This window comes from Silurus meridionalis, chromosome 21, assembly GCF_014805685.1.
Source record: "Silurus meridionalis isolate SWU-2019-XX chromosome 21, ASM1480568v1, whole genome shotgun sequence".
Lineage (NCBI taxonomy): Eukaryota > Metazoa > Chordata > Actinopteri > Siluriformes > Siluridae > Silurus > Silurus meridionalis.
This window is the reverse complement of record NC_060904.1, coordinates 2,817,089-2,837,088: the sequence shown is the minus strand read 5'-3', so window position 1 is coordinate 2,837,088 and position 20,000 is coordinate 2,817,089. Positions and strand designations below refer to the sequence as shown.

General features: G+C 42.6%; 2 protein-coding genes across 8 annotated transcripts in view; one reads left to right on the top strand and one right to left on the bottom strand.

Moving 5' to 3' along the window:
* atp8a2 (ATPase phospholipid transporting 8A2) overlaps positions 1 to 9,787 on the top strand; it is a 58,087-nt gene extending 48,300 nt beyond the window's left edge. For 4 of the 7 annotated variants that reach the window (XM_046833461.1, XM_046833462.1, XM_046833459.1 and 1 more), the window contains 6 exons: positions 1 to 39; positions 1,715 to 1,822; positions 4,797 to 4,885; positions 5,019 to 5,123; positions 8,878 to 8,969; positions 9,050 to 9,787. The exon at positions 1 to 39 is cut by the window's left edge and continues 18 nt beyond it. In XM_046833461.1, coding sequence (XP_046689417.1) covers positions 1 to 39; positions 1,715 to 1,822; positions 4,797 to 4,885; positions 5,019 to 5,123; positions 8,878 to 8,969; positions 9,050 to 9,144 — 528 coding nt within the window. In that variant the 3' untranslated portion in view covers positions 9,145 to 9,787. The other 3 variants (XR_006923672.1, XR_006923673.1, XM_046833463.1) reach the window with 3 other exon arrangements.
* Positions 9,788 to 15,775: 5,988 nt separating this feature from the next.
* Positions 15,776 to 20,000, bottom strand: part of LOC124375294 (protein shisa-2 homolog) — a 7,511-nt gene continuing 3,286 nt past the window's right edge. The window contains exon 3 of the mRNA XM_046833466.1: positions 15,776 to 16,882. Coding sequence (XP_046689422.1) covers positions 16,320 to 16,882 — 563 coding nt within the window. The 3' untranslated portion in view covers positions 15,776 to 16,319. The remainder of the gene's footprint in view (positions 16,883 to 20,000) is intronic.

The following is a 20,000-nucleotide window of genomic DNA, read 5'->3' as shown; positions in this document are numbered from 1 at the left end:
TGTCTGAAAGCCGGGATGGAGACCACAGCATGGACGAGGGTACGACTCCTCACACCACATGCCCCACACACTACAGGTTCCTCACACCACATGCCCCACACACTACAGGTTCCTCACACCACATGCTCACACACTACAATCTCCTCACTGCACGGGCTCCTCACACCACAATCTACCCACACCACAGGTTTCTCACACCACAATCTCCACACACTACAGGTTCTTCAGTCTAAAGACTCTCCACAATACAGGTTCCTCATGCCACAGGCTCCTCAAACCACCATCTCCCCACACCACAGGTTCCTCACGCCACAGGCTTCTCACACCACAATCTCCACACACTACAGGTTGTTAGATCAACAGACTCCTCGCACCACAGGTTCCTTACACCACAATCTCCTCATACCATATTCTCCTCACAGCCCAGGCTCCTCCCACCACGTTCTCCTCAAATGAATTTGAAATGAATAATGAGTAAAAAGATCAGCATCTGTAAAGAAAAAAATTGAGACCAATTTGATTGTTAAGGAAAAAAATGATTCCAAAGATCTGATGAAATTACTGCCCAAGTACAAAAAGTAGACTGCTAGCAAGCTAGTCAAGCAAGCTAGTCACATTAGCAACAAACTAGCTTAGAGACAATATCAAGTAGCATTAGCAATAGGGACATCTTGGGGACATACTGGATTTCTGTTAATGCAAATCACATTTAAGAGGTAGTGGGACATTTTGTGGACATTTTATGTTTATGCAGACCACTTTTACCAGGAACTATGACATTTTGGGGACATTTTTAAGACACTTCAGGGACATTTTGGATTCCTGTTGGTGCAGACCACAGTTAACAGGAATTGGGACATTTTGGGTACAGTAGCATTGAAAACAGTGGAAAACATTTAAATTTTTTGGTGGCAGATTGAAATTTGTGAAGAAAAAAGAAATATATGGTCAATGATGAACAATGATGTTGTTCTCTGCACATTCAGATTTTGCTCAGGCTTACGGTCTTGTGTGTCCGAACACCGAATGAAATAAATATTTCACTTTAGTTAGCAGTGAAAGAATTCCGAGCAGATTCGGAGCGCTGCGCTGTCAGCCCTTAGCAGAGAGCCTCGTGTGTAATGGGTCAGGATTTTAAATGTGCCGTGAGATCATTCTGACGCACACCAAGCCTGATGGGAAACTAATTTTCCATCCATGTTTAAACGTCTGCGTCTCCATAAGCCCGGAAACCGTGTCAGGAATGTGGCATGTTTTTAGATAGATGACTACATTACACTGCATGCATAGGACACTATGCCTCCATGTTCTCATTTACACACTCTGCATTTGTGTGTGTGTGTGTGTGTGTGTGTGTGTGTGTGTGTGTGTGTGTGTGTGTGTGTGTGTGAATCGGGATGGGGTGGTGCCGACATGGCTTGTCCATTCAGCTGTCCACACAGTCAAACTGCTCTAATGTAGCAGACTCCCTGAAGAATTCACACCAGGTCCGGTTACAGAGTGAGAGTCAGGCAGGCGGCCGAGTGGGCACACAGGGTGGACAATGGGGTGGCCCCTTTCTGGACTAGGTCTATATTCAGAAAGTCTGAGAATGACTATGACACTGTTTTTTATTCTCGTTCTAATCCCCCTATCTGTCTGTCTGTCTGTCTGTGTGTCTGTCTGTGTGCCTGTCTGTCTGTCTGTCTGTCAATCTATCTATCTATCTATACAGTTTTCTCATCTGGCTGTTTGGGGCAGCATGGTGCTCTGGATGCTCTTCTTCGCTGTTTATTCCTTTATCTGGCCCCACATTCCCATTGCCCCGGACATGCTGGGCCAGGCAAGTACACACACACACACACACACACACACACACACACACACACACACACAATTATTGACAATACACTCTAACACACACCTAATTAGGACTCCTAGTATGTTTGAACTTTCTCATGGTTACTTCTGACACAGGGAACTTTAAAGGCATCTCAGGCATGTTCTCAATGCAGGAACGATTTCACAAACCTAGCAAATTCTTTTCAGTATCTCAGGAACTTCAGGGGTGTTGTTCCCTACAGGAACCTTTTTAAGCACTCAGGAACTTCAGGCATGTTCTCAGTGCAGGAACCATTTCAGGAATGCAGGAGGGTCTTTTTTAGAATCTCAAGAAATTCTGGTGTGTTTTTAGTTTTCTAAAACTGGGAATCATTCTAGAGTGGAATAAGAGTTTTAGTAAGTTTAGGGCCAATTTTTGTTTCCAACAAGGCTTTAAATTCAACCAGCTGCCTTTATCAAGGCCAAAAGTTGCATTACCTTCCATATTGTGTTCACAGATAAAAAAAACCATTGATATATTGATGTTATTTTGCTGCCTGATTGGGTCTGATATTAACCTGATCCCTATTTATTTGAACTATTAGGACAGGATTTCTGTAGCATTTTCCTGTCATGTAAACATTCTAATTGGAAACTAGCTCATGCTAGCTCTAACTCTAGCTAGCTAGCATCTAAATGAGCTCATGCTAGCCAGCTGGACAGCGTGTGCTAATCTGAAAGGTGTCAGGATTCCACTAAGTTAATCAACAGCCACTGCGCTTCCTCGTCACTGATCACTCACACGTTGATGAGCACTTGTGTATGTAGCTGCAACCTTCACAGCACTCACAGCAGACATGTCGATTTTTTTTTTCCTCACAAAAGACACGCCAACCAGACGAACTGTGGTCCCAGGCAGTGCTCCGTGTGTGTTCTGTGTCAGCACGGCTGGAGCAATGGGGGTTGATTTTTAGCCAGGTGTAGAGACCCCCCACCTGCGATGTGGTCACCCGAGCCCCCGGCTTTAGTGTCGCCTCCAGAGGCACTGCTGCTTCAATCTGTCTGCTTCAATCTAGTGGACCGAAATGTCTGAAATGGTGGGACGCCTGAAATGCTGTCTGGCTTTTCCAGTACTGTATTTTCAGTGTGTCTGAGTGTGTCTGAGTGTGTCTGAGTGTGTGTGTGTGTGTGTGTGTGTGTGTGTGTGTGTGTGTGTGTGTGTGCTGTTCAAATCTATCTATATGTATATATTTTACAGTATGTGTAGGACAGGGTTAAACGGGGTCCCTGGATCTGTGGTGTTATGGGGACTCTTTGGGACTCCGGAGGCCCATTAATTTAATTTATGTCAAAAAATTCGGGAATGTGCTCAAGTAACCCCGCAGCTGCTCTTTCTCAAAATGAGGGCGCTGAAAGAAACGAGGGATATGCCTTTCATATTTTTCGCTCTTCATCTCTTTCCCTGTTCATCTCTTTATCCTTCCTCTCATTTCCTTTCCCTAATACGTCTGTTTCTCCCATCACTGCGTTCCTAATGATATCGCTTCATCTTATAGTGTGTGTGTGTGTGTGTGTGTGTGTGTGTGGAAGTATACATGGCATTTGCCGGGGACCTGTTTTCATTAGAAGTCGGGCTTCCCAGGCCTGCGTGCAGCTGTCACAGGAAATGCCTCCTCAGTGCTTCTCAAAAAAAAAAAAAAAAAAGTGTTAACCGAGGAGGAAACTTAAGTTATGTGTCTGCGCACACGACATTAATCAGATACCTGCAGATCGGTTTATAGATTTATAGATCAGTTTTTTTAGATACGTGTCCTTTAGAAGGTCATGTGACTTACACAGAGAATCAGTATTACAATTGTATGCTAATTCTAACATAGCTGGTTTGTTAGTGTCATGGGAATAATGCTACTATTATGGGATGGAATGCTTTTTTCTTGGTGCTTAAATTACATTAAAAAAAATTCAGCTACGTTCCACCAACCATCAGCACGAAGGAAAATACAATCTGTTCATTAGATATGTAAATAGAGACAGAAACGAAGCCGTACTACAATAATAGGTGACGCAACATTCAGGGTTAGTTGCAGATGGTTAATGGTTAATGAAGGTATCCGAGGTACAGTGTCTGTGAAAAACTTACAACTTTTACTTTCACCAAAACATATATATAAAAGTACAAATTTTATTTTCACTGAAAAATCCTCCCTTAACATAAATCTTAATCTTGAGTCTAGTAAAACTCCTCGAAGGTGTTTCTCACTAGTTGGAGATTTTTTTGTGTTATGCAGTTCATCCCAGAGCAGATCTATAGGATCTAAGTGCAGTGACTGGGCAAGTCATTCCATGAGAGGTAACACTCCAGAAGACTCAGTAACCCTTACAGAGCTCGGACGTACACTTCCAGACGGAATTGCATGGTGTATGTAGGAATGGTAGCCATGTTGGTTTACCCGGAATAAGTCTCCAACTTTCCCTGCTCCGAAACAACCCCAAACCATTAAGCATTATGTTCTGCAAACATCTTCTCTCCTGTTCTCCATCTTACACAAGTTCTTCTGTTAGAGACAAAAGTGTCACATTCGGACAAAACTTTCTTCCACTCATTCACTGTCCAACTCTCGGAACATTCATGTGTCTCAGCAACCATTAAAGACACACACTTTTCACAGGCGCTCTGTGTTGACATTCCAGATAGTTTTGTTGTCACGGTGTGTCTACACTGTTATTATCAAAGACTTCAAAGTGCTGAGTTCTTTTACACTATAGAAATACTGGTACATTGCAGGTTCAGGAAAAATAGAGGGGGTTGTAGGAGCCCGAGACAGCATTTGATGTGATGGTTAACCCCCTCATACTGCAGGGGTCAGAGGTCACAGTGTCCAGCTGCAGGTTGTGTGGATGAGCAGACAGGGAGGTTTCCTGATTCGGGTTGTATTGATGTTGTTCTAATGTTGTTGTTTGTGTATGTGTGTGGGGGGGGTTTGGGGTCTCCACAGGCCGGCAGAGTCATGCAGTGCTGGAGCTTCTGGCTCGGGTTGATCATGGTGCCGGCTGCGTGCTTGCTCAAAGACGTGGCGTGGACCGCGTAAGTACACACACACACACACATTCACCGATAAAGTTTACGGTACATGACCTGCTACCATACATACACGTTCAAGATTGGATGCCATCTGTGATCATATTGTGTGTGTGTACGTGTGTGTATATCTGTGCAGAGCAAGACGTACAGTAAAGAAGACTCTCCTGGAGGAGGTGCAGGAGTTGGAGGCGCGGGCTGTCGATCCTGACGCGGCCGTCCTCAGAGACGCCAGCGGCCGCAGGTGTGTGTTCTGAACCAAACGTTCTGATTCACCACATCAGTTCAGTATAGATCTCATTTTTCGTGCTTAACCAGCCTTTATTTAAAAGCTAAGTGTGTGTAGAAGTGTGTGTCATATTTTTTAAAGAAATACAATTCTGTTGTAAATGACTTTAATTTCTTTAAAACTCCTGGGAACCAAAATCCACACCTAAATTTTAATATGCAGTACAAAGTACAAGACTTGCAGGGTACTGTTGCAGGGTTAAGTGGGCGGAGCTAATCCTGTCATAGACATCGAGACCTCGGTATACTGTATATTCCGTATTTATTATATACACTCTATGAACAAAAGAACCAGGACACCTGACATTTTCAGCTATATGTAGTTCTTCTCCAAACTTTTAACACAAAGTTGAAGGGACACAATTGTATAGAACGTCTTTATTTCCATTTTTATATATATATATATATATATATATATATATATATATATATATATATATATATATATATATATATATATATATATAGTTAATATAATAGTTATTAGAAACGACTGACATTATTACTCTTAAAACTTTATTATTTATTATAATATATAATTATAATTTTTGATTCATTTATTTCCTGTTTCCCTGGGGTATACATATGAAGTTGCACGCATGCGAACTCGTGAAATGAACTCAAACCTGGTGACCGTTGTTTCATTCGTGTGCATTTGTGCAATCCTGATTCTGCCTCTTCTCACTCGTGCCATTGTTTCTGGAGTCTCAAAAGGTGAAATGTCAATCAAGAGCTCTCATTAGAATATTAGGCCACACCCACCTAGTTCCCGGCTCATTTCAGTGTCGCACTCATTTGTACCATCTAAACAATTTGCACCCTGTTTTTGGGGAATTTTATTATTTTTATATATTGTTTCATATTGTTATATGTGTTTAACCCCCACACTGACGCTCCATAGGCCCAAGGCTGCGGTGGCGTAGGTTTTCAGCGCGTCTCGAGCCGGACATCTGCAGGTAGAGCTCACCTGCCTGCGTGTGCTTCATTACACACATCCAGAGTGAACTCTACCTCTTCATCCTCATCCACATTCTTAGTCCTCAGACTTCTGTTCCTTTATCTCATCTGACGTGTGTGTTTTCTGTTTTTCTACATTTCCTTCACATGGTGCGTTTGCCAGACGGCCCTGAGCGGGTCAGGTTTGAGTGACTGTAAGAACCGGGTGTGTGGAATTCAGGAAATATAGCTCTGTGAGTGAATGTGTGTGTTTTATTAGGGCTGTCAAATTTCTAGCAGTTGATCATTTATATGTTTATGGCATACAGGTAACTTACCCACCCCTGTGTAGGCAGGGTAAAGGCAGCTAGATGCTGTCCAAGATGCATGAAAGAAGCAAAAATCATATGTTATTCATCAGAATTCTTCCTATTCTTCCTCATTCTCTCGGCTCACAGACAGCCGTGATTGGCAGGTGTTGCCGTGATTGGCATAGAGCACAGAGAGTAGGTCCCTCCTACTCCATGACCACGGGCAATTTTTTTCTCTCCTTTGGCTTGCGGCCAAGTCAATAATCTGAAGAGCTGTGAAATTGGTTCTGACAGCCCTAATATTTATCCTTTACGTGTTTATGGAATAGAAGCCTGTTGAATTTTCCTACAGATTTAGCTCAAGTAGTTGAAGCCTGTAGATTTCGATTTAACTCAAACCTTGGCAGGAAGATTTGTAGTCTGGGATGTTTAGGCCACTGGATTGTGCCTGAAGAGTTGACGGAGTTGACGTGGAACGAGGACAGGATTTGGCTTTCCGCTCTGTTTCTCCTGTGCAAGCTAATTAAGCTCATTTAATACAGTAAACATGCTAGCAGAGACGCTCAGAGCGGCTACGTATTTGTTTGGGATTGTGGAAAGGAACGGCTCGTGTTCAAGGTTTAGTGCTCTGTTGACCTGCAGGGTATAAGTAGAGACATTTTTCTCAAAGTAATTTCATATGTAAAAGGAAGTGCTGAAACAAAGCTTTGCCTACTGTTTTGAAAAAGGACTCCGCTGGAACGACACGGGAACACGGAGCTCGGCTTTCCGGCAAAACCTCTACGCCTTTTTCCGTTTATTTATTTCTTCATTTATCTCTCCATCACTCACCTCATCTGACCGCTCATCTGTTTAGCAGATGCCATTTTCTTTGGCAGGCCGCCGCCACGGTTACGGTTGCAGACCGCTTTCATGACGATGCCAATTATATCGAAGCGTCCTTCCAGCACCGGTATTGCTTGTTTTCCCCACCTTCTCCCTCCTCTTGAGTTCCTCCGCTGTACGCCAGGTCTCTCTGCTGTAACCTTGAGCGGCTTTGGCCATCGTCCATTACGGCTGGGATCTACATCATTCCCCACTGTTTATAGACGGGATCGCTTTCATCTGATTTATAGGGAGACATCGTGGTATCATTACAGGGATCATCACTCCGAGTCATCACTTTATCTTTTTAGGGTCTGTTTATCATCGAACGCGACGTACTCGCCCTCGAGTTCCACTTTATTCGGAAACTAAATTCCATTCGGGAGTTCAGGACAAATCCGACGTCTCCATTTGTGAAGGCACAGATTTAAATTAAACGCCATCGTTAGACTGATTGTCTTTTTTTTTAATGCAGAAGAACAGATGGTAATGACAAGGTTGGAATACAATTTCTAGGCAGATATTTCAGAATGATACACAGTCTTCCAATCAAAAAATTGCTGTCTAGGTAGGCAAAGACTGTACGTTCGCAAGATTAAGTCTCTCCTGTTCGGAATGCAAGCGTGTTATTCCACCCAAATTTGCTGGAAGTATAGCATGTGTCCGTGTCTGTGGAGAAAACACTTTCTTTTTTTTTGAAGACCAGAATTCCATGATGATAATGATAAACAGACGTCTACAGATGTCCACAGTAGTGCTGGAAATTTCCAGAGGTCATGTGCTGTAATCATTCTCCCCTGTCAGTCAGGTTGACACTAGCCAATGGAACACATCTTTGGGTTCTTGTATGTGAAAGAAAGTAAATAGTGTGTTGCAGTGATACAGTATGAACAGCATTAACAGGGAAGTTGGCAGTTCACTGGCAAATATGTTGGACCTCTGATTGAAATGTTGTTGGACCTCTGATGAGTTCAAATCCCAGTAACTGCTAAGGGCCTTGCTAAAGCTCTGGGTAGAGGTGTCTGCCAATTGCTCTACATGTGAACAGAGAGTGCCAGCTTAACTCTGTTTTTGTGAGCAAGACTAACGAGTGTGTGCTAAACTCCTGAGCATCCTGTTGGCCGAGATTTGAGATTCCTTTTCAGGTACAAATGCTGCCCGAGGAGACGGGAACTTTCCAAGGCAGTAGCATGAGTATGAGTGTGTGTTCAGGGTGATCAATTCTGATCAATTGAATCTACAGTTTAATATACAAAGTGTTTGCATCAAAGCCTATGACTTTGAGGAATTTGCTGTTGAGGATTGGTGGTAAAGTCTGCCAGTCATTTCCTTGCCCTGTGCCGTGTCGTGCTCTGTGGGTTTAATCTTTAAACTGTCGGTCACCTTGGCCTGCTTTTATGGACGCTGGTTAACGCTAATCCTGGACCAAATGTCACGGTCGGTCACACGTTAAATCTGCGTCCTTAAAAGCCGTTTTTAGACTTTTTTCCTTTGCTGTGTTTTGATCTCTGAGTGTGAACCCTTTATTTGGCAAATTGGTAAACCATTGTGCATTCAAACTGATTATTAACTTCTCTCTCTGTCTCTGTCTCTGTCCAGTCTGAATGAGCGTGCCCACCTGCTGACCCGGGTGTTTAGGAAGACACCGTCAAGCGTGGGGCGCTCCAGCTCCGTGCAGCAGACCGTCTCACGTGAGTGTCACGCAGAGAAATTTGGGATTGTAAAGTGTCAGGTGGAGAAAAGTAACGATTGTTTGTGTTGTTCTCCGCAGATGGCTATGCATTTTCCCAGGAAGAGCACGGGGTTGTGTCCCAATCCCAGGTAGTGCGTTCTTATGACACTACCCGCCAGCGGCCCAGCCTGTAGCTACATCGGTAATACAACTGCCAAAGCGGCAGCTGAGACTATATTATTTAAGGGACGTTTCCATCCCACGAGAGCCTGCTGTGGCCTTACTGAAGAAACCGGACTGACGTGGACTAGGCCTATAACGCGCCAGGGCCTCGCTACACATTTACCAAGCCTTTTCAGACCAGATTTAACTATGGGTTAAAAGTGGGTGGGGACAGGGGTGGTGGGGGTTTGAGGGGATTGAACAAATATGAAGGGAAAAAAGTGCAAAAAGTAAACGGCCAGTCAGAATGTGCCATGCTGTGAAGGACGGGAAGGAAGAGCCAATCAGCATCCAGACTTGAAGCATGGAAACCAGAGACACTGATGTTTCTGTCTGTATTTATCACACTGCAGTAAACAGCCCTGTGGATGTCGTCATGCATGTGTGTATACAAATGCGTGTATGTGTTTTAATGTATGTGTGTGTCCTACTGTTACTCTGTGAGTGTGCGTGTGTTTGTGTGTGTGTGTGTGTGTGTGTGTGTGTGTGTGTGTGTGTGTGTGTGTGTGTGTGTGTATGTGTGTGATTTCTGTTTCTTTGAATCTGGACTTCGGCTTGTCTGTCATCATCAGTGCAATGCAGGAGGAGCTTTCAAAAATAAACATTAAACATAAACCTTGAAGAATTCCTTTTCTCCAGTGTGTGTGTGTGTGTGTGTGTGTGTGTTTGTGTGCATTCAACACGTTTTTTTGTTATTCTGAAATGACTGAGTGACAGTAATCACAATTGTGAGCTTCCTGACAAATGAATGCCCCAAAGTCTGAAAATAAATGTAATGAATGGACATTCGATGTTGAGGATGAGGACGGTTTACCTTTTGAGTCTGGTTCCTCCCAATGTTTCGTCCTCATGCCACCTCAGGGAGTTTTTCTTGCTTCATTCACCACCAACTCGCACATAAGAAACAAACTTACAGGCTCTAAACTTCTGCACTCTTTTATACAACTTTATAACTTCTTTGTCTCTGTAAAGCTGCTTAAAGACAATGTCTATTGTGGAAAGATCTTTACAAATAAAAATTAGTTAAACCTACAGCTGATAGATACAGTAAAACATCTTACTACAGTTCTATGCTAACATTAGCTAATATCCCGTAAGCACCAAAACCTTAACCCTTCAAGTGTCTGTGTGTGTGTGTGTGTGTGTGTGTGTGTGTGTGTGTGTGTGTGTGTGTGTGTGTAAAACTGACAGATGCAGAACCATAGCCCAGCTTGACCTCCTGCAAGTTCATACACACACACACACACACACACACACACACACACAGAATACTCCCTCCACCCACCATCACAGCCTGTCTGCCAAAGAATACAGAGATGGCACTGAGGCAGAACCCTCACTCAGTGTGGAGCTACACAAACACACTCAACTCCCACACACACACACATGTCTTTTCTCCACCTTTTTTGGGATCATCATTCTTCTCATGTCCTCCTCTCTCTCTCTCTCTCTCTCTCTCTCTCTCTCTCTTTCTGGCTGCAAGGGTTGTGTCTGGCTTCGTAGCGTTTTCCGCTCTGCCTGTTTTCTGCTGAACAAACTCGTGTCTCCATGTCTTTCTCTTCGGAAACCTTGTCTTTGTTATTCTTTTTCTTCTTCTTCTTCCTTGAACTATTTGCTGTCTATTAAAGTACACAAGATTTCCCAATTTTATGCAAATGATTTATGACAATGATTCATTTTTTAAAGTTTACGTCCCTTAGCTTCTATCTCAGGGCTTTTTTAATAGCTTGTGATTTTCCTCCATTGCTAGCTACCGTATATGGACAAACGTTTGTGGGCACCTGAGCATAAGATGGGTATGTGCTTCTTTTTGAGCATCCCATTCCACATGTAGTCTTGCTGTTATAATAAGCTCCACACTCCTGGGAAGTTGTTCCACTAGATTTTGTGTAGATTTGTGTGAGATTCATTCAGGATGGTAGTAAAGTCAGGTACTGATGCAGCATTCATGTTCATCCCAAAAGAGTTGAGGGTCAGAGCTCTATAGCAGGAGATCTTCCACTCCAACCCATGGAGCTGGTTTTGTGCACAGGGGTACTGTCATGTTTTAGAGTTCGAGTGAAGTAAAAATTTCATGCCACTGCATTCAAAGATATTCTATACAATTGTGTGCCTTCGGCTTTGTGGTAACCGTTTGGGGAAGAACCACATATGGCTGGAAAACTCAGGTGTCCCAATACTTTTGTCCCTATAGTGTATGTCGAAACTTTGAAGCAAACCTGGTTGGATAGTTTAATGAACATTAAGAGAATAGTCTCATGACAAATAAATTCCCGAAAAAATCCACAGGGTGGATTGGATCTGACCCAGCTTTTTCTTGGTGTGTTGTACAAAATGTGTGTGGGTTAGAGGTGAAGGAAAGGGTTATAGAAAGAACTTGGGTCAGATCCAGTGCCTTCCCTTGGACAATGAATATTCCGGTAAGATCAGTGTGGGTTGGTGAGCTTGTAGATTCTGTATTGCACTGATATATATTTTTGATCTTGTTTGTTACAATATTATCTGTTGCTTTACTTTATCGTTTGCAAGGAAATGAGACGAGTGTGAGATGTTGACATGTTGAAATTACGGACGAGAACGTGTTGATATGACGTGCAGCTCTTAAGTTTGTTGTAAGCACTGCTTTGAACTTGGACGTTGTCCAAAGAAGACACTGTACATCTGTGTGCTGAGAAGAGAGGGTGTGTGTGTGTGTGTATGTGTGTGTGTATGTGTGTGTGTGTGTGTGTGTGTGTGTGTGAAGTGTAAAATTAAGGGTGTAGACCACAGAGTTGATCTCTCTTGCTCAGATAAATTTCAAGCATTGCAAAATGTGTACTTGAGTTCTAATGATCACGTTGATAGAAATGAAATTGAATATGAATGTTTAAACAGAACTGGCATTTCTGTGTGTGTGTGTGTGTGTGTGTGTGTGTGTGTGTGTGTGTGTGTGTGTGTGTGTGTGTGTGATGTCCCTTTGTCCTGTCCCCATTGGCTCAGTGTTGGGAAGTACACGCCCAGCCTCTGGATCACACCCAGCTACGTCTTGCTCCAGCGCCTCCGAAATGGGGAATCCATTCCTTCAGTGATCCGTTCCACCTCAGCAGGGGCCACACAGATCCATTTCAGCTCCGTCCAAAGTCTCCTCAAACGTCCTCTCCACTTTCCTCCCAGCTGTCCCCACTCTCCGGCTGTGGAGTGTGCCAAAAATTCAGACGCCCTTCACTTTCTGGATACAGAATATTATTATTATTATTATTATTATTATTATTATTATTATTATTATTATTATTATTATTGCCATGGTTTCTGATATCATGTATTTGCGAAATTGGGAATGTAGCTGAGGGTCTACTATGGTGTGTGTGTGTATGTGTGTGTGTGTGTGTGTGTGTGAGAGAGTTACTTTTAACACTCTCTAGGCCAGGGGTCACCAACGTGGTGCCCACGGGCACCAGGTAGCCCGCAAGGACCACATGAGTAGCCTGAAACTGAAAACTGTGTGTATCAAACTGGTAGCCACATTAATGGTACCCAAGAAGTAGCTCTCAGTTTCAAAAAGGCTGGTGACCCCTGCTCTAGGCCATTTCTAGACCTTTGACTTTTTAAAAAATTTATCATTTCATTGTTCTTACTCTTATACCAAGAACACTCTTACTTTTACTCTTATAGTTTCAGGGAGCTGAAAAGCCTTGTGCAGCCCATAAAACACACTTCGAAAAGGCTCAGGCGCAACAAAAGTAGCGCAAATTTGTCTGGAATATCAACATTTACCTCAGATGTGTTGGTAAATGAGCACAAACAGACTCCCTACAGCTACTATTACACTTATTACAGTTAGCATTACCCTGATATAGCTGTATTGTAACTAATAACTTGTGTTTCGCTTTTCTATATGGAAAAGCAGCTTGTGTTGCTTTGGAGACATTTGACAGAGATTGTGTGTGTGTGTGTGTGTGTGTGTGTGTGTGTGTGTGTGTGTGTACAGTTTGTTTCATTATTATTATAATTTTTTACTAGGAGAGGCGATTAGCAATAAGGAGGTATTTAGGACCGAGGACAAAGGATATAAGATCTTTAATAGCACAAATGTAGCTACGTAGCTATGTAGCTAAGTGAGGCGAACCCTGATGAGGTGTGTTTGCTTAGTGTGGAGGTACGGAAACTGCTGCAGATTGAAGCCTTACATCTTCTAGCTGAAAGATATAATCTGACACACTGGACAACAACATTAAATACACAGGGTGGGCCAATGAGCCAAGTACCACAATACTCCTGCTGTATCCTCTAAGATATTCATGTGGAGAACGAATTTATACACAGACACACTGAAAACTGACCTCGAGGTCGTTCGGTTTTACGTAGCGGTAACGTACACACAAGCCTACATATATAAGTTGAGGACATGCCGCTGACAGAGCGAGTCAAAAACAACTTCCAGGCAAGCTGGCACACTCTGCCTTGTTTATTATCAATAACACATTTCAAACGAAAAAAGGAACCAGTTCACGCAGAGAGAGTCAGGAAGACATTCGGTTCAAAATAAACACCTTATCACTTGCACGCGTTATTGAACGCAGCATGGACATGGAACGGGTCTTAGCAAATCCATGAACTCCTCTGTAATGAAGGTTAAAAGATGTTTTGCGGCTCGGTTTGTTTTTTCTTCTACAGAAAGGTTTTGAGAGTCCGGTCCTCGTCTAAGGGCAGCCCAGTTCACGCTGACTTGGGATCAGATGTTTAACCCTGAGCTTTAGTCTTTGTTTAAAAGAAAATAATTTTGCTGATAATCAGGTATATTCTGTTAATTGTATCCAAATGTGTAGTTATAATAGATATCTCTATGAGCTGGTGTTCAGGATTAAGAAGGTGTAACCCATATAATGGAAGTTTTAGGTGCTAAATTAATTCCAATGAAAATGTTCCTGAAATAAATTTTTCTTAAGAATCCCTCAGTCAATGGTCAGCATGTGCCGGTGCTTTGATTTGGTCTAATTTGTTCTTTCAAAAATGCGACTAGTTTTCTAAGCGAAAGTATTCATGAAGTTACTTTTAAAGTCGTGCGGTGTCTGATGATGAACACCACATACCAAAGCCTTCAGGAAAATTGTGTGAGTAACACCACTTTGCTTCAGTGCTGGACTTTATTTTGTGCTCATTTCATCCAGACATCATCTTTCTGACTACTATTTGACAACTGCCCTTAGACTTCCATTGTGTCTAGACCACTTGGGTTTGTTCTTTGTCTTTGTCTTCAGGGAAATTTCTTGAGTTGAAAAACCGCAGAAATCTCATATATTGTGGAATATGGCTGAGCTGAAAAGTGCAGTTGTATTGCTTTAATACGGACACTAATTCTGTGCAAAGCTCTTTTTTGGCAGAACGTCTAGCTTCAAACTTGTCCAAGAATCCTACTCCAAATGAAATACGCTGGGCCCTTTTGGTGCTGATCCAGGGCACCTTATGCTAACATACCGAATGAGAATGTGGCACACACACACCTCTTTCACAAGAGCAACTAGTGAAGGGGTAAGGGTTGGCAGAGAGTTTTACTGCATAATAAAGTCGGCTGCCTTCTGAAGACCACCGATCTCAGCTATATTGAGGCACAGAGCGAATCAAACCGTTTCACATGCACGCACATATACACACTTTTCTTTGAAATGTACATTCTCTCTATTTTTTTTGGTATGTATCCTGGAACAGGGACAGTGCCTTTAGTGTGTTATCCACAGCGAGAGCGCTTAGGTGCACGAGAATGTGTGTGTTTTGCGTTTAGAGAATTGACTGGGTGGGGGCGGAGCGTCACAGTCTGTGTCTCGGGCTCACTTCATTAAAGTTTAAATGTACAACGGAGCCTGGGCTGCTTTTCACATCACACAACCTGTGATTCCCATTACTCAATTCATATACCTCATACATAGAGACATATACACACACACACATATACATACACACTCTGCATGCTACACTGACTATGATGCAAACATTCACAGGCTCACACGCTCACAGAGACAGGGTTATGGCACCAACTCGTTGCAGAAATGATGTCATGTGTGATGTGAAGACCATCTGGCAGCCATTGGTTTCTTTCTATAAAATTAACAGCTCTCTGTAGGTGTAGTTTAAACATATGATGCGTTTTAAATGAAACTTGTGAATTTGTGCTTTTTTAGCATGTTAAACTTTTCTGTTCCTGTAACTAAACACAAAAATATTGTCGCTAGGGCACTGGAAGCTAGCAAAAACTTACAAGTAATGGCTAACAAGTAAACTAGGATTTACCTGTTGAAGCTTTATAACAGGCATTCAAGAGGAAAAGCGACAACTGAAGCAAGATATAATTGCCAAGAATAGTAACATTTACCTCAAATGTGCTGAGTAATTACTAAAAAAAAAGGCAGCTAACGCAGCAATTAATTCCAATTAGCATCAACTTCAATTAATTAGCAAATAAACTTACGCCGGTATCCATCCAGGTGAGACAATTTCATTAACTTTTTTGTGACATTTATGTTTACACACATTTTTTTGTAAATACAAACAGCTTTCTATATAATTTATTTAACTATTTATTCAAGTCAAGTTCAGCTAATCGGGTAAAAAAAAACAGGTCAGGTCATGTGAGATTGGTATTTCTTTTTATTTAAATTCTCAAACCGAAAAAAATAATACATTATATTAGGATTATTCAGGTTTTCTCTGAAGAAATTTTTGTTGTTTAAAAAAAACAAAACTTTTAAGATCATTCAAAATGAAGGCAAAGGTTGTAGACACTTTTAGGTGGGGAGTAGCCACTGATGGAGTAGTGGCTTCAGTCATCGTGCAATAAGTGGGTTTTGTTCTACAAGAGACCGTAACTAAGATGGACATTGTTGTACCACCTTAATGAAGATGCCTGGAGAGAGCATTTTATGAAATAATGGGACAGGCACCTAAGGAGACCACATTTACACAGGGTCCACTTTCTCCATAAAGTGTGCTAATCTTTGGAGCATGCAGAGTGGATGGCTGTCTTCTCAACTCAAACACAGCACACACACTGTCTGCAGCACACATAACACACACATAATGCTGTGCCTGGCCCTGAACTGACCCGGGAATTCAGGGTCCTCGTGACTTTCCTTCTTGTTTCTCCATTGTGTGACAAAGACATACAAAAAGCCTCTCATATAGTCACAGACGGATGCTTTGGCTCTCCGCTTACACTTGTTACACTTGTTACACTCGTCACACTCGTGGGCTGAGGATATGGAGACTGCAGTGGCCTGTAGGCGCCCTGCGTAGGGTCCAGGAAGGCCGGGGTGGGTGAGACAGGGTGGGCATAACCTATATATTGAGGATGCAGAAACTGACCCTGGTGGGGCATGATCTGTGTCGCTTGCTGGCAGTTCAACACGGAGAAGTTGGTGGGCATGTTGACGTAGACGCTGGCGTCTGGCGGGAGGCAGCACGAGGCCTGTGCGCGCAACATGGGGGCGGGAGCAGGACCGGGGATAGGGCGAGTGGTGGCAGGTGGGGCTGAAGAGCTGGACGAGGTGGCTGTGCTCGACTGGCGGGAGGAGGAGCCCCTTGAGGTCATCATTGGGATGGATTCCAGGAGACGTCCACCGGAAGCAGGCTCTTGTTTGGGTCGAAGGCAACGGCAGCAGCATACAGCGACCACTGAGCCGAGCAAGACGAACGCCACGAAGACCGACCCAACGATCAGGAAAGGCACGTAGATGGGCACTACAATGGAGGCCAGACAGAGAAAGGGCAAAGATGGTTACAATCTTGAGTATAGTGAAAAACTGATAAACATTTAATCTTTAACAATGTCTGGCACATTGATTTGTATATTTATGTGAAAAAATTGATGTTCCAGTGCTGCATTTCAAACATGTTATTTGCAATTTCATTAACGTTGGCACTTTACACCTGTTTACTGGGCGACTGTAATGAAGCCTTCACAACCACATCAGATTTTCTCAAACAAACGAAACAAGCGAAACCTCACATGCGAAAAAAGTGTCCATCAGTCACTTTTCATATGCAGCCGCATGTCAACTCAATAGGATACATGGTTTACAGGTGAACATGAGTGTGAACAAGACTGAGTGAAGAGACATGGCCTCGATGTGTCTCCAGGGGGTTCAGAGTTGCTCATTAGCAGTTATTAGCAATGTTTTGATCAGCTCTAATCAACCACATACTGCTGCGACCTTTTTGACCTTGCTGTCACAGTGCATTTGTGCAAATGCTAGTGATTGTTAGTCTCGTTTGTTCTTGTGTTAGTGTGCGATTAGTATACATATCCTCTGTTATAACCATGTAAACAAGCTTTGCATGGGCTGTGAAAAAAGGATTCAGCTTTAGCCATGTTCTTACAGCAGAATGTGCAAAAAAACAGTTCCCTAAAACAAGTGAATTTGGCATGCACAGGACATGCTCGGTTGAATGGATTGTATTTTAGAGCTCTAAACAGAATTGGGGTTAGCAGTAAAAGCTTCATGATAGTCAGTATCTGGTTTTGAAGATAATATCATTCCACGAGCAAGGCCACAACGTCCAAACCTGTTATTTAAAATTGTATTGGACCGTGTATTTGTAAATTTCAATAATATAGACTACACAGACAAAGATTTTGAGACACCTGACAATTGTGTATCTTTGGATGTGGGAGCAATACATTTTCCCCTCACTTGAACAATAAGACCCAAACCTGTTCCAGCCTGAAAATGCACAAAGCTAGCTCCATGCTGTAAATGGTTTGGAGTGGAAGATCTTGAGTAGCCTACTATAGTTCTCTGACCTCAACCCTATTTGGATGAATGTGAGCGCTGACTGCACCCCAGGCCTTCTCACCTCACCTACATCATTATCTGACTTTACTTAACATCTTTGTGTGACTAAATCTTTTCAAGCACACATTTTTAAATCTAGTGAAACATCTTCTCAGAAGACTGGAGTTTATTATAAGAGCAAACAGAGATTAAATGTGGAATGGAATGTTCAAAAAGTGCTTATGAATCCAATGGTCATGTGATCATAAGCGTTTGTCTGTACAGTGTGGCTTTGGAATTTAAAATCTGTATATAAAGATTCAGTATGTGTTCACACCTCGTGACCTTTTCTGGGCTTTTAATAAGGTACTTTCTTTTAATACGAGTGCACACCTGTTGCATTTTTGTTCAGCTTGGAGCAGCGGTTGCAGAGCCAGACATCGTGTCAAGATCCCAGGGTCTTAGACCGCAGCTGTCTTCAGTTTGGTCGGGTGATTCCCCTTCACTATGAAACTACAAGCTCACCAGTTCACGTTTCTCAGCGCTGTTGTTAGCAGAAATAAAGGAGAAAGGAGATTTGTGAAGAAGTCCTAATGAGAAAGCGAAGCTGAATGTTGACTATGGATTTCAGGCCAAGAATCCTTTGTGTTGCATAAACATCCAGAGCATTTAAAAGTGCAATTCGATGCAAGTGCATAGTTTGAAATGTTAATTGTGGGGTTTTGGCGGTGTATAGCATTTCTCCTGCTTATATCAGACCTGCTTAATCCCTACTTTCAAGGACAAAAAAGGTGAACCGGCTGGTTTTGGTGACACAGCACCCTGACTGGAGAGCTAGACACATTGGTCTAGAAGTGAAATTTTGTTCCTAAAACTTCACTGTTGATAGGATTTCTAAGATTTCTCCAAGCAGCACTTTAAGCACTCAGAAAAAAAAGCCCAAAGCGAAGCCGCCAGACATCCATTTCACGCTCGGAAAGTGTTTTTTGTGCCTCCGGCATAATCCGTTGTTTATGAACACGCAAGGCGAGTAGCGCTGTCGCTATGGAAATCCAGTCAAGTCCGAACTGGATCCTCTCACAGTGCATCACGCGAGCAAAGTCGGCTAATAATAACCACGAAGGACAATTCGCCATTTGTGTACGTGAACTGACCGGGTTTACTTTCTAGTGTTTTGCAATGCTGCCAGGCCAGATTTTACATCTTCTCCCAAGTGGGCTATTAATGAAGGTGCTGGGAAGGATAGAATCCTGCAACAAAATCATCAGTGCTAAATGAACACCCATAGGTCTAGTTAAGGAAAGAAAACACCATGACGCAACATGCTATTACTGGAGAATAATCAATTTTAGGTCGGTGTGGTGTATCGAATTTATTCGCTAAAACAGAAAGTACTGAAGTGTTTTATTGCTCACATACTACAATTATTTGCCTAGTTTCAATTTTTTTAAAAATACCTTTTTTTAAGGTTTATACTTACATCGCATCACATAGAATGTCCAACAGGCAAGTTAGTTCGTGTTATCAGTTACATTACAGCAGCTAATAACATTTTTTCCTCACCAGCCTCTGCTTTTCATTTACATTAACATTTATGGTATTTGGCAGATGCCTTTATTCAGAGCAACTTACATTTAAACCATTTTTATAACTGAGCAGTTTGGACTTGCTGGTCAGGAACTTGCTCAAGAGCCCAGCGGTGGCAGTGTAGTAGTTCTGGGATGTAAACTCATGACCTTCCGTTGAGCTACTGCTTCTGCATTCTCATGTGTTGTTTTTAAGTTACAAATACAGATTCTGATCCAGAAGCTTCTTCTATGGCTGAAAGTTTACCACCCTGCCCATCAAGTAGAGAGCTAACAGATGTGCATTCATTTGGCAAAGTCACAGATACAGTGCAGAGTTACAGTTCAGGCTGAACTGGAAGGGAATCTTATTTTGAAATCCATGACTGAGCTGGAACAGAACATTGTGTGGCAGCACTGCCAAGGCGCAGACCAATTCAATGGCAGCTGTCACAGTCGAACACTATTGTACTGTTAGAAAAGGATGCAATATGACGGATAGAGACCTCCTTTTAATTT